We start from the raw sequence: 16,216 nt of genomic DNA on the forward strand, positions 1-16,216 counted from the left end.
TATAAGGCTTTGCTGAAACGAGTGCATATAAACACACCTGAGTTATGTTCACAATATCAGAAGGAGAAACTTGAAAATTACAATCAAGAAAAATGAAAGTCTTAATAGGGATCAAAATTTGTTATCTTTATTATTTATGTTTTTTCAAAAATTCTAAAAGAAATTCTTAAACAAAGAAAGTTAATAAAAACCAACATAAACTTTAGATCATAAAGGAAATGGATAATTTTAATTGTATACATGTATATAAATAACTGGAATTCGAATAGAAAATGTGTCGTCCGAATATCAACAAATACAGCTAAAATTATCTATCAAGTGGTGTTTCGTTAGGTAGTTATGACCTCAGTATATTTAATTTCAATGTAAGCAAGATAGTCAATATTACATGGATTCTATTCAAAATTAGCAGTTTTACAAATGTTTCTATTTTTAGACAAATAATGCATATTCATATAACTATATTGACTGAATGAATATATGATACATGTACATTTTAGCTTGTGACGTTTATATAGTCAATACTGAAACACATGTCATTCTTGCGTTCCGATTGAAGAAATGCGGTGCTTTTTAGAATTCCTGGTAATTGGTTTGGTATTTTTTCTAATTACAATCCAACACAGGTGAGTTAATTTTCCTTGTTTAATTGCTACATATATACTTTTATGACATTTCAAAAATTTACTGAAATTCAGTTCATCCTTTTTTTGTATTATTTTCATTAATCAATTATTCTACGGCTCCATAAGTGGTGCGACCATTCAATTTTTTTTTGTTTTTTATAAAATGCTTGTTTTATTGATAAAGCATACGAGATAAGTGAATAAAATTATTATTACGGCAACTGTATCAAATTCAGCAGACACAAAACTAACACATCTAAACTGCATCGTTATGGTTTCTAATGTTATATAATTCTATATGTTTAAAGAGTACATTTCTCTCTCACCTGTTGTTAGACACATGAAGATGATTTTACAAACTTAATTGGTAATTCATAAAGGTTAATATTACATTGAAATATTTTAAAAGTATATAACAGTATTTGTTAAGCTGTTTAAACAAGGTTTAATCCACCATTTTCTACATAAGAAAATGCCTGTACAAAGTCAAGAATATGACAGTTGTCCTTTCGTTTGATTTGTTTGAGCTTTACATTTTGCCGTTTGATTAGGGACTTTCTGTTTTGAATATTCCTCGGAGTTAAGTATTTTTGTGATTTTAATTTTTGTAAGCTTTTTTTTTGTTTTATTTATTTATTTGGTTTTTTTTTTTAATGTTTGTTTTTTTTTTATTCAAACTGTCAGTTGTGATTCCTGACAAAATGAATATTTGGAAAAAAGTAAAACATGAATGTCAACAAAAATCAATATGATACAAAAACGTTGGATATTATTCCTGATATGGTATATAGTTACAGATGATATTCTTGCGTGCCTCCATTTCCATATTTTATTACACGCACTGTCAATTTTGTTTAATAATATATTTTAAAAAAATCGAATATATTATAAACTAAAAATGTTGTAATGACTGCAGATTTTTTTCAATCAAATAATAAAATGGAGTTATACTGGATTATGTTAACAAAAAACCGTTCTAACTTAATTTAAAAGAAGAGAAAAGAAAAGAAATATCAACCCAATCAACTTTGAATGCATTTTAACAACCACTAAATTAAACCCTCCCTACATTCCTTTATTATGCACACTTTTAGAAGTTTGTGAGTTTTCATGAAGGTAATGCCAGAAAAGCGCGTTGTACGCACTAAATGTGTTCTTTTGTTTCATATTCTGACATCGGACTCGAACTTCTATTTAACTGAGTTTTACTGAGCGTATTGTTGGGCGTTTGTTTTTCTACATTGGCCAGTGGTACAGGGGGAGGGTTGAGATCTTAAAAACATGTTTTACCCAGCCGCAATTTTGCGCCTGTCCAAAGTCAGGAGCCTCTGGCCTTTGTTAGTCTGGTATGATTTTTAATTTTATTTTCTTGTGTATAGTTCGGAGTTAAGTATGACATGACGTCCATTATCACTGAACTCGTATGCAAATTTGTTAAGCTGAAGCTGAAGTACGCCTCGGGTGCGGGAGTTTTTCGCTACATTGAAGACCAATTGGTGGACTTTGGGTGTTGTCTGCTCTATGGTCGGGTTGTTGACGCTTTGACACGTTCCCCATTTCCATTCGCAATCTTATTTGAAATATCAGCGCTGCTTTGTTATCACAATTGATGAACCCGAAGTCCTCGATGACACCATTACCTTCCTAATAATACTCCTCCGTGTTTCTATATTTATATCAGACTTTGTTTTCTAAGTTGACAAAAAGACAATTTCTAGTATTAAGAAACGTTTTAATTATCCGACTCTTTCAGATTAAGTTGATCTTTAACGAATTTTGCTATTTATTTCATGTCTGTTTCAGCCAGAAAGCACCTAGCGTTTTCCGATTTTGTATATAATAAAAGAAGATGTGGTATGATTGCCAATGAGACAATTATTCACAATAGACCAAATGACACAGACATTGACAGCTATAGGTCACCGTACGGCCTTCAACAATGAGCAAAGTCCATACCACATAGTCACCTATAAAAGGCCCCGAAATCACAAATGATAAATAAATAAAACGAGAAAACTTACGGCCTTATTAATGTACAAAATTGCATATTATAAATCTATGACTTTGCCCGTTACTGGTCAAAATGTCAATCTCACGCAATCTATAAATGTTATTGAACTTAATGATGCCATAATGACATTTTGTTATCATAAAAATTCTGTATTCGGACTTCAAAAAACCTCAGTCAATTAGCATTATATTATTTGCTATTTTACTTTGTCTAGGGATACAACTTTAGTAACTTCTCCGCTATAGATATGTTGGTTAAAAATTGATCATTGTAATGGGCTCTTCTTTTTAGTGACGCAAGATGCACATCGAGATACGGATCTAGTTATACTTGTTACAAACCTCAGCAATGGAAGACGACACACTACCGTAAATGTGGTTGGCTTTGGCGTCGCAGATGTACGAGACATGTGACGTAAGCATTACAGAAAGCTATAATTTCAAATAAGTGATGACAATGTACATGCGTCATTAAAAAAAATAACCATGCAAAACTATGTTATTTGGTCTTTTAAACTCACAGACATGAAAATATAACAAAATAACACGTACATATGTTAGATATGAATGTTTTGTGATACACTGTATATAGTTTATAATATGAAATGTTATAAACACATCTTTAATGTTTTCTCAAAACCATGGATATAGCCAGAATTAACTGTTATTTTTTACTATGAATCCTTTCAGACCTGAAATAGGACCATATTATAATTCATATCATTTGTTATTAGGTTTTATTATTATTTATTGCATTTTGATACAAAAGTAAAAGTCTCATTTTTTAAGTCAATAATGAAGCCAAAAGACAAATTGGTAGGGTAAGAGATATCTTTTTCAAGATTTCAGCATTTATAATAGTTTCTCCCTTAGCAATGGTACCTGTTAGCATGTTATGCAACAGAAAACAAACATTTATGTTGAAAATTTAGTGAAAAAATCTTAAAAATAAGTAAAAGCTATATCTTAAATGAAAATAGTGTCAATGGTGTACCCTTATGTAATTCATATTTTTGTAAAATTTCCTGAACTTTGAATTATAAAATATATTGATTGTAGAAACATACACCAGGAACAACACATAAAATAGGGAAATGGAGCACTTATTCTGTACCTTAATCTTAAAATACACCTGTATCATTGGTGTTACTGTCAATGGTGAGACCACTTTGAAAAAATTAAACCATTGACAAGTTTAGTAACACCATTGAATATATTTTAACAATCAGCATTTGTTGTGTTTCTTTCATGTTTAACAAGCAAAACATCATATCATTTATGACAAAAACTATTTTTCTTTCTTTTTCTTTTTCTCGGTGTTCTTGGTTTGTGTTCAGTTCTTAATAAAAGTAAAATTAGAAATGTGTTGTCAATGGTAATACTTTTGTGTCATTGGAGTTACTAAAGGGTCAGTGGTGTTACATGCAGACTTGGGGTCAATTACATTGGAATGTAATTAATTAAATTACACATCACCTTGCAAAAATGGTCAATTACACTAATTAAACATTACACAGTTTTTGAAATGTAATTAATTAAATTACAATTACTTTACTAAAGTAATTAATTAAATTACACATTACATTCCATCATAATATTTGTTAACCAATATTATCAATTATGTATAATGTATGTGTAAAATATTCATGTAATCATAGTTTAAGCGTTGCATTTGATAATCATGAGTAATTTTAATGTTTTGTCATTTTGTCTGCATCTCTCTGGTCTGTACACTTCGACAGCCATTCTCAAAAGTATTTCAATAGGAGCTAATTTGGCATATATCATGGAGGTATTATACTTCCATAATCAGTAGATGTGTTGATAGAAGAGGAAATTACTTCCTATTAACTTGCCAATACATTAAGGGGTATTTTGACATCTCAGAAGTGAAGTTATTTAAATAAAACATAGCATGAATAAAGAAATTATAAATAAAAAAAAAACACTTAATAATTATTAAAAGGTATGCTTGTCACAACATTGAAAATAATTTGTAGTACAAACAATGTATATAATGTCTATATCTTAGCAATATTTTGCTAATTAGATAAAATACATGTAATAGTGGCATTGCCCCTGGACATTTTAATCTGATTAATTCTGTTTGTTTTTACTGTACAGCTGTTAATTTTTATCTCTATAATCCTTTTGTGTATACTAATTTGACAAAATGATTGTGTGCAGTAAATTTAAATTCCAAATGAACTCTCATAAAGATTTTTCACACATTTTTTTGTTTTTGTTTAACAAGCATGTGATTTATTACTTTTCAATCTATTTAGTCAAAGATCTTTCTTAAAAACATATGTATTTTTTCAAATCATAAGACTATTCAGAAAAAAAATTAAAACTTTAGAATAAATAACAGAAAGTATGTGATATCAATATTTGAAAAATAAATATAGTTTTACAATTTATATTATTAAACATAAATCCTTATCATTTACACCATAAAAGTACATGTAATTGAAATGTAATTCAAAAGTAATTGAGCATTACATGATTTTTTCATTGTAATTAATTAAATAACCATTACAATTAATTAAAAACATGTTCAATTACACATTACATTCAATTACATGGAAAATTGTAATGCATTACACTTAATTACCATTACATTTTTAATTACCCCATCCCGGCTTACATATACTATACAAAAATGCAATAATTTTGATTTTTTATTAACAAATAAAAGTGTTTTCAGGTTGTATACAGAGGATAGATATTATTTAATCATTCAGTCTTCAACATTTTACATATATTCAGTTAAAGGGTATTTTTTAATATAAAAAAAAACGGCAATAATTAGGACAGCTAACTTTTATACAACAATTTATTCTAAAAACTTATTTTCAAATAGAATGCATAGGTATATGAATAATGTCAATAAGCCGTAATTTAAACCTAAACAACAAATTGGAACAGTTGTTTGATATTTAACAATAATATTTAGTACCTACATGCATGATTTAAATTGGTAACACCATTGACACGATTCTTTCAAAGGATGAACTAAAATTGTTAAAATTAAAGGAACTCTTCATTTTTCACATTGTATATTTCTGAATATAGTTGCTACCATACTATAGAACAGAGGAACTCATTTAAATGTTTTAAACAGTAACATTTTCCAAATATTCGTTCATCAAAATTTGCACGTTTTTTTTAATAATGACCCACATACGCTATTTTCATTTTTCCAAATCTGTCATAAATCTATCTACGGCAAACTCAGAAATATGAACGACAGAGATAAATGCATGTTGCACATATTTTAGAACATAATACATGTATGACACGGGTTATGTTCTTCTCATATATGTTATGATGGTATGATACTAAACCCCTAACGGGAAGGATTGTGCCTGATGTTCATATGATGAAATCATAATCTTTCAGTCAGTTTAATTGAAGTCTGGAGCTGGCATGTCAGTTAACTGCTAGTAGTCTGTTGTTATTAATGTATTATTGTCATTTTGTTTATTTTCTTTGGTTACATCTTCTGACATCAGACTCGGACTTCTCTTGAACTGAATTTTAATGTGCGTATTGTTATGCGTTTACTTTTCTACATTGGCTAGAGGTATAGGGGGAGGGTTGAGATCTCACAAACATGTTTAACCCCGCCGCATTTTTGCGCCTGTCCCAAGTCAGGAGCCTCTGGCCTTTGTAAGTCTTGTATTATTTTTAGTTTCTTGTGTACAATTTGGAAATTAGTATGGCGTTCATTATCACTGAACTAGTATATATTTGTTTAGGGGCCAGTTGAAGGACGCCTCCTGGTGCGGGAATTTCTCGCTACATTGAAGACCTGTTGGTGACCTTCTGCTGTTGTTTTTTTCTATGGTCGGGTTGTTGTCTCTTTGGCACATTCCCCATTTCCATTCTCAATTTTATATATATTCCTGATCCTATCTTTAGACTTTGATGTTCCTCTCCAGTATTTTCGTTTCTTTATTATCTGATAGTTAATGTTTGTAAAACAACATTTGTCATAGATTTTTGTGGTGAAATTATATTATTTTGTAACAAATATCAGCATTTTGCAAAGGTCGAACATTTTTATGTGGTGAAGGGCAAATGTCTTTTTAAATTGTGTCCAGATTACATTATACCTCACAGTTACGCGTTTAGTGGGTCGGATGATGGTGGTTGTTATCCTATTTGTATATATATATATATATACATAAACGAGTCTAAATTGAAAACAACGTTCAAACCTATGATTGCGTTGGATAAAAACCGCAATTTTTTATACGTGTGCATGTAATTTCGTTGTAGAAGGGTGTAAATACAGCACAAACAATATTTTCCAAAAGACAAAAAAAGTGAAGAAGTATATTTAAACAAAACGCATTTGACTAACAGGTCGAACAACTGATGTTCTTTATCCCTGCTGACTGCCATTGGCGATCGTCAAATAAAATTTATTACAAGATGTAACAAAATGGATCTTAGTATAAATTTTAATACTAAACAGAAAACAATTCAATTGTGGCCACGATGTTATGCCACAAACATAAGGTGTTAATATTTTTTTGTACACCAGATCCGGATTTCGACAATAAATGTCTCTTCAGTGATGTTAGGGATCGAAACGGTATTTGGAAGGCCATATAAAATGTACCTTCATTTTTAGATACTCTTGAACTTTAAGAGTCAATATAGGATGAACGGATCATATAAACCGGAGGGAAAATATGATACAAGCCCAAACGAAAAAATATAAACGAGTCTAAATTGAAAACTACGTTCAAACCTATGATTGCGTTGGATAAAAACCGCAATTTTTATAAGTGTGCATGTAAAACAAATTTCGTTGTAGAAGGGTGTAAATACAGCACAAACAACATTTTCCAAAAGACCCAAAAAGTGAAGAAGTATATTTAAACAAAACGCATTTGACTTACAGGTCAAACAACTGATGTTCTTTAACCCTGCTGACTGCCATTGGCGATTGCCAAATAAAATTGATCACAAGATGTAACAAAATGGATCTTAATATAAATTTAATACTAAACAGAAAACAATTAACTTGTGGCCACAATGTTATGCCACAAACATAAGGTGTTAATATTTTTTTGCACAACAGATCCGGATTTCGACAATAAATGTCTCCTCAGTGTTGTTAGGGATCGAAACGGTTTTTGGAAGGCCATATAAAATGTACCCTCATTTTTAGATAGACTCTTGAACTTTAAGAGTCAATATAGGATGAACGAATCATATATATATATATAGGATTATGACAGTCATTGACAATTAAACGTTTTCCACTTATTTCAGTGTCATGATAACTTTATTTCTGTCTTTAATTTGTTGAGGCGGCTAGAGAAGCGACATGCATCAAATTTCGGAAAACATGTACGTTTCATGCTTTTGTTTTTTTTGCAATTTAACGTGGTAAATCAGGGGCAATTGTTTGACATTATTTCTGAATCATATCAAGAATTAGTAATCCTTCAAATTTATACCAAAATCTCGCATTTCTACGGCAGCTTAAACTTTTTTTTTTATACATTTCTTAAACACAAACATTTGCGTTAGTTTTGCAAAGGTGTAACGCAAATTAAACTTTAGAAAATATATTTGTGTGGCGTTAATACAAATCCGTACATTTTACCAAGTATAAAGTGTCAGACCACCAATTCAAAATCCATATCTATTCTACCTTTCTAACCATTTTTTTTAGTTCCCACAGCTTTCTTTATATTCTACATTAATTTTAGGTTCATATAAAACAGGTATATATCCTAAATTCTACATGTATCATCTTCCTAGATGCTAATTTTCAAACCATGTTGAAAGTCTTGTAAGAAAGAACGAGATTTGGGAAGACTAATACAAAAATAACCCTTAGTTTTCTAGATTTCTAAAATTAGTATAGATGGAGCGGATTAATCCTCATTTGTTAATGCAAACTCATAGACAATATATTTAAGAAGATGAGGTGTGAGGGCCAATGAGACAACTCTCCATTCAAGTCATAATTTGAAAAAGTAAACCATTAAAGGTCAAAGTACGGTCTTCAACACGGAGCCTTGCATGGCTCAGACCGAACAGCAAGCTAAAATGGGCTCAAAAATATCACTAGTGTTCTAGTGTAACTATTCAAACGGAAAACCAAGAGTCTAATCGATATAAAAAACCAGAAACGAGAAACACTTATAAACCACACAATTAAACGACCACCACTGAACATCAGATTCATGACTTAGGACAGGTGCAAACAAATGCAGCGGTATTTGTTTTTTACCGTTTTAAAGGGTACCAACCTTCACCCTTATCTGAAACAGTAATGTAATATCACAAGATAGACAAGTAAATTGTTGCTTAAAATAGTTTAAATGTATTTCTCTTTAACCAAAAGTTAATTTTTGCAAGTTTGTTGGTTAGTTTAAGTAAATAAAGGCAACAGTAGTATACCGCTGTTCAAAACTCATAAATCCATGGACAAAAAACAAAATCGGGGTAACAAACTAAAACTGAGGGAAACGCATTAAATATAAGAGAACAACGACACAATATTAAAATGTAACACATACACACACAAACACAGAACCGTACTAAGCATTAGACAAAATCCTTTGAGAATAACAAATATAACATCAAAACCAAATACATGAATTTTGGATAGATAAGTACCGTGACACGTCTTATAGTAATGTGAATTCACACTAAAAAATAAGAGAAAACAAACGACACAACGGAAACACAACGTTAAAATGTAACACACACAGAAACGAACTATAATATAACAATGGCCATATTCCTGACTTGGTACAGGACATTTTTTAAAGGAAAAAATGGTGGGTTGAACCTGGTTTTGTGGCATGCCAACCCTCCCTTTTTTATGGCCATGTGAAATATAACATTAAAATGACAACACAACATTACAGGACTACAATATAAATAAATAGGAGAACACAATTGACAAAGAAACACACGAATAATAGCTAACAAAAGGCAACAAGTTTAAAAATTTAAAATACGCCAGAAGTGCATTTTGTCCACACAAGAGTCACCAGTGACGTCCAGAAACAAAAGTTTGAAAGCCAAAACAAGTACAAAGTTGAACAGCATCGAGGACCAAAAGTTCAAAATAGCCGTGCCAATAACGGTCAGGGTTTTCTGTTAGGTACCAGAACATCCCTATTATTTAGAACAATTTATACGTTTGCAAACAGTACATTTTATAAAATGCCTATACAAAAGATGTAAACTGAAGTATTAGCTATTTACAGGAAACAACCGAAATACATTACATAACCCGACAAAATGCAACACATTGACATTGACATCAAAAACACTATTATGTGTCAGAGTAGGGCTATTTTTGAAATTGCAGGGAGTGAGTTGTTGGTCTGACACCGGATTACTCTTATAATCTGTGTTTTTTTTTAATAGTTATTGAAAGTTATGACTTTTGATATTTCAGCTACTACAACAAATATATCAAGAGTACTTGCTACAAGTATGTTTCATGTCCTAGTAAGTTAGTTTTTTTTCTATCAAAGTAAAGGACTATTCTTCATTTATTACTATTTAAGGCTAATTGATAATAATGGACCATGTACCAGATGATATATTACCATTTCTTGGTCCACGTGTATAGCGATGGTTACACAATATTATAAAGAGAAAACAAATGTAAGAAAAATAATTTAAACTAAATATTTGCTGAGTATAGACACTCCGGTATTAAAATCTACTCACCATACAGTTTTCAATTTTTCTCTGATGCCAATAAAATAAACTAAAACTTTTACTTCACATCGTAGGGAGTGACACACACAAAATCTGTGATAACACAATATACAGTGTCAACCATATTACTGGTATAAAAGAACACCCCTCCCCCCAAAAATGGAGGAAAATAATTATTTGTTTTGCATTTGAGAATAGGTAGCACAAGTGATCTTATCTTTCTGATTTCAATTCATTTCTTTTATTCATTGACACCGGGTCCTCATAATTAGTGTGTGTATATATTAAGGTTACTATGGTTGGAGTGGTTGGGGATCATGGGGAAGCTGGGGAAGTTGTACATCTTCCCGTTCTAATCCATATCGGAAAAGATATAGATACAACGTATGCAACTATTCTAATAGCAACTGTTGTAACTGTGGATCTCGGCGTACAATTTCGACGTATTCAAACCAGAAATGCAGTAAGTATATTAATAAGGTGTTTTTAGTTTAGTTTTTGATGTATTGTGTATTACTAAATAAATTTCAAGTGCTCGAGAGCTGTTCTTATATCAACATTGTTATATCATATATAATTTAATCATGTAAAACCTTAATATTATAGGTCGCAGCCTATCAGAATTTGTTAAAGATGAATTAAAAAAATGTACCTTTTACACTAGTATTTTTGGGGGGTCCTTTATAGCTTGCTGTTAGGTGTGAGCCAAAGCTCCGTGTTGAAGGCCGTACCTTGACCTATAATGGTTTACTTTAAAAATTGTTACTTGGATGGAGAGTTGTTTCATTGCCACTCATACCACATCTTCTTATATCTACTTATATGAAACGAAAAGGCAAAGGAAAAGGTTATTATCACCTCTGTACGTATGATGGCTCAACAAATTCCTCTACCCCATCCATCCTCTGTAATTTAAAATGTTGGCTTCTTCTTTCGACTCTCCTTGCAGATATTGAACTAATATTGGATACGTATATAGTTATATAACTCATAGTAAGAGGTAAAATGACGTTATTGTTATATTTGAATTCATTTTATCGTGAATTACTTGGAACATAACACAGAAACAACAGCTGTGATTTCCGTTGCAGACATACACAATAAAAAAAAATGGCGAAACTTGAACCTCTCATTTTGTTTAGTTGAAATTTTGACACCCGTACCGTCAATGGACAATATTGAATATTATTATAGACAAGAACATATTTGGTGAAAGAGCCTCTACAGCTGCTGACAAAAAGCAATAAAATAGGGCTGTCATATAAGTTAAGTTATCCACATTCGCTACAGAAAATTTGCAAACAAAGTACTGTCGAACTCAGTTACATTTCTACAAGTTCAAACGCTACCACCAACATCAGCTGCAGCAGAACAACACTGTAAGAGAGGGTTCTACCAAATAATAGAGTGGACAGAAGAAACAAATCTTAATCCTTTGGACTGGGGTTGGTCAATCACAAATGACAGATTGACACCTATAAAAACTACCCTTCCAGCAGCTCCGGATAAACTGTTAAACATAATAAGATGCAAGTGTAAAACAAATTGTGGCACACGTAGGTGTACATGTCGAAAGCACGGTCTAGAGTGCACAATCGCCTGTTCTGAGTGCAAAGGACATTTATGTACTAACGCAGAAAAGATAGTATTTGAAGAAGACCAAAACGAATAAAACTATAATTGATATCAAAGTTCGTTTTTATTACATTATTATATTGCTCAAAAGACAAGATTGTTCAACATCTGTTATACTTGGTATTTTTTTAACTAAAAGTGTTCAATTTTAAACCCCAACAATTACAATTTCTGAACGAATTTGATGTTATCATTTTTTTTAAACGTAGAAGACTCTAATCTACAAATTGTACGAGACACATGTAAAAAATTATGTCAGATTAAAAGAGAATTTTTAAAAAATCCAGTTTTCAGCGATTTTTCACCAAAAAAGTCTCAATTTACCCCAAAATTACAATTTTCTTAACGAAATTGATGTTTATCGTTCTTTATATCATAGAAAACTCTATTCTGCAAATTTTACGAGACTTGTGTTCAAAAATTATGTCAGATAAGAAAAAAAATATATTTTCCGGTTTTCAGCGATTTTTCATCAAAAAGCCAATATTTCCCTAAAATTACAATTTTCCCATGGTCTGACACTTGCCGATTTTTTCTATGTCAAAGATATGGGGTGATACTGCCTTGTAAGCATAAAATAGTTTCTGTTGCAATTACTTTGAGGTCGGGTAAATTTTGAGCTAGAATGACTGGACTAAAGATGGTGGACTCTTAACTCATTGATATATAATTGATACAAAATCTACTTTTGGCGACGTTTTTCATGCTCTTTGTAAAAATTGATAGGATTATTGAATAAAGAAATCACTTACCATCACCATAATTTTATTAATTTTAAGTTCACTTAAGAGCAAGGCCAACTTTTAAAGAATGCACAAGATAGCCGTAACTTATTAGTCAAACCTAATCAGATTGTACGTAACTTTATTTTCGGATGTGGGTGACTTTTTGAAGAAAAAAAATATAAGATTGACAATTTCAACAACCAAAGGACAATAAACACTGTCAAACCCCTTAGCTATTACCTAGATTTATACAATTATGATATGCTTCAAACTAAATAAGAGAAAAAAGAACACAGCTATAAAAAAGTAGACCCGAGTGTCACGGATTTACCGTTATTATTTTTAATTATCTTCAGCCATTACAATGGATCGTGAGACGCAGGTATTAGAAGGACCGATTAAAGAATCAGCAGTAGATTCTACTGATACCATTGTAGTAGACTTTTCTTTTTGAATTTTACTCGGATTTCAGTATTTTTAATTTTACTTTTGAATGCATGTACTACTAAGTCAGGAATATGACCGTTGTTTTCGATTCGTTTGGTGTGTTAATTTGAACTTTTGGCTTTGCCATTTGATAAAGGACTTTCCGTTTTGAATATTTCTTGGATTTAAGTATTTTTGTTATTTATCATTTCTTTAAAACATAACATACACGAATATCAATTCTATGAAAGTAACGGAAATCATGCTAAAGTTACGGACATCCCTTTTGATATAATGAAAAAAATTACGGACTAGTTGTTTTCAAGTTACGGACATCATCAGTGTTTTGGGAAATCGTGCTGTAACAGTTTATTCTGTAGTATTTAATCATATTTAACATTGCGGAGTTTCCAGAAAAGATTGATATAACTTTTTAATTACTAAAAATTTCAGTTGTATTCGTGGTATTGTTATTATAGGAGCAAACTTTCTTACCGACGTCAGGCGGCTCCATCTTGGGCTGTGGGTAACTTAAGTTTCAATGTACCCACAGCCCTTTAAGACTGTTGCTAGCCAATCAACATTACGGATTCTGATGAAACATACACGTAATGTAATTATTTGTTCTCAACTATTTCAGCTGATGGCTCATGGAGTTCGTGGGGATCTTGGAAAAAAACTGGCAGTTGTTCTGCATCATGTAGGAAATGTGGATCATCCACGTATCCTAAGCAGAGATATTATAAATACCGAACTTGTACAAGTCCACGTCCTAGTAATGGGGGACGTTCCTGTAGTGGATCTGCTTATAAATACACGTACTATAGTTGCAATACACAGGCTTGTAAAGGTATACCTACATTAGAAAAATGTATACCTATTCATAAATAATAAAAAAAATGTTACTTTTAGACTAAAATTAATAGTTGTATTTTGATAATGATTAATAACAAGTCAGAAATAAAAATTTTTTTTAGAAGGGCATGGAATTCTACTATAATCTTAGAAATGAAAGAATAAACACTAGTAATGTTTTTGTTTTTATATGCGAAGGTATTCTGAATAAGATTTGGAATTATAAACGAGGGATCATGTATCAATGAAAGATTTCTTATGTATTATACAATATAAGTCTTTCAATAATACATGGTCCCTCGTTTATAACTTCTAATCTGAACATAATTATGTATAATACATTTCTATGATTATACAGACAAATGAGAGTCCTTATCGGCAAATGCGTCATGTAAACACAAACTAACCCGATATATTTATTTCACTTTTAATGAAATTTAACGAAACATCCAGGTTTCAAAATCTTTGAAACACAAATGAATGTCAGTTTGGTCACACTTTTTCAATCTTAAAACGTGAAACAGCATCTGTACCGTTGCTCTGTTTTACAGTCAATTTTAAAATACAAGTTTTAAACGGTTTTGAATCGATTTTCTGTCTGTGTCTATATTCAGCAGTTTTCAAATAATGTACATGATGAATCTGCTTTCTGTAAATCTAAATATTTGAGTGATCTTTTCTTACGTATGGCATCGTAGGTCAACTAATTCTATACTATCGAAGGTCAAGCAATTCTGCACCAAAGTTGAAAATAGGATAATTATCACAAATAGACCTATCGATTGATTATTTGACTCTACATATCTAAAATAAATCAAAACTTTAGTAGATTATTGTCAAAAAGACCAAGAAGGTTATATGAGATGTCATCTAACCTCCTTGATAAAACTGAATGTTTATGAATTAAACTAATTATTGATTTCAAAACAAGTTAGAATTGATCATTGCTTGATATCAACTAGAGTTGTTTGATTTTTAGTATTACAAAAAAACGAGACGTTATCGAGTTTATCATTATTTTCAAAATCACTTAACGAGAGTTGATTCCAGCTATATTCAATTCTCACGATCAAGCATGGTAAAAGTCATCTTAGTTCCAGGGGTGAACTATTTTTGATTTCACTTCACTTCAAAACAAGTCCCTTTACTGTACTTAAAAGATTGGCCAGAGTATCGTAAATATTGGTTGCATTGAAGCTTTTGTATGATTCAGAATAGATTCAAATCGGACAAACAAAGTATTTCATGTGAAACATGTGATATTTTGTATTTTATCGAGGAGAAAAAAATCATCTTCAAAATCTTTCATAAACCTAAAGAATAGCCAATGGGAATATTGCAATTTTTTAATAATTGCAGGATAGACGAACCACATTAATGCATGTTTGATATCACTTATTCATATCACTTTTCGGTCAATATATTACGAAAAATATCTCTTCGTGATGGAAAACGATAACATGTTGCAACCATAGGAGATTGTTAAGTTATTGTCGCTGACTGATCTTCTGATGATATCAAACAGTAAATTTTAAGAACAAAACACATAAAATGGATTGTTGAATTCAAACGTTATACAAACTGGAGAGAAAATTAACCATAGGTTATCAACGAAATCGAGAAAATTACTAATAGTATAATATTAATCAGTATCGTTGCTGATATGAAATGCTTAGTTTCAAACCTAGATATTTTTCAGTATTTCTAAATAATTGCAGATGTTCTCATTTTATGATCTTAAATACTCTCATATCTGTTCTAGATCCGATTATGTTTTGTTTCAGTAAATGGTGGTTGGAGTGGATGGTCTTTCAGAAATTGGGGAAGTTGTTCAGCATCTTGCAAGAAATGTGGTTCTAATACTAACCCGACACAATCCCTACGTCGGTACAGATATTGTAACAATCCATCTCCAGCATGTGGGGGAAGCTCGTGTCCAGGATCATCTAGTTACGTGTACTCAAACAAAAACTGTAACACACAATATTGCAAAAGTAAGTCTTTCACATTGTGTCAACATTAATCAGTCTTTTAGATGACATATAAAATACTTGAAACTCGATTTCATAATTACAGCCATCACTACCTCACCCTAAAAAAAAAAAACCATATAAAACAAATTTTGATAAAAAAAAAAAAAATAAAAAAAAACCAACCGCCCACCTCAAACGCACCAAAAAACTTAAATTACGCAGAACAAAGAATGTGATTTCAAAAACCGCAAAAAAG

At 31.1% G+C, this 16,216-nt stretch overlaps 1 protein-coding gene across 4 annotated transcripts in view; it reads left to right on the top strand.

Moving 5' to 3' along the window:
- The first annotated feature begins 494 nt into the window (after nucleotides 1-494).
- LOC139482136 (mucin-6-like) overlaps nucleotides 495-16,216 on the top strand; it is a 68,167-nt gene continuing 52,445 nt past the window's right edge. For all 4 annotated transcript variants that reach the window (XM_071265825.1, XM_071265840.1, XM_071265832.1 and 1 more), the window contains exons 1-6: nucleotides 495-626; nucleotides 2,929-3,051; nucleotides 10,078-10,130; nucleotides 10,636-10,809; nucleotides 13,773-13,982; nucleotides 15,772-15,981. In XM_071265825.1, coding sequence (XP_071121926.1) covers nucleotides 562-626; nucleotides 2,929-3,051; nucleotides 10,078-10,130; nucleotides 10,636-10,809; nucleotides 13,773-13,982; nucleotides 15,772-15,981 — 835 coding nt within the window. In that variant the 5' untranslated portion in view covers nucleotides 495-561. The remainder of the gene's footprint in view (nucleotides 627-2,928; nucleotides 3,052-10,077; nucleotides 10,131-10,635; nucleotides 10,810-13,772; nucleotides 13,983-15,771; nucleotides 15,982-16,216) is intronic.

The sequence above is a fragment of the Mytilus edulis genome, chromosome 1 (genome assembly GCF_963676685.1).
Source record: "Mytilus edulis chromosome 1, xbMytEdul2.2, whole genome shotgun sequence".
In the NCBI taxonomy this organism is placed as follows: Eukaryota; Metazoa; Mollusca; class Bivalvia; order Mytilida; family Mytilidae; genus Mytilus; species Mytilus edulis.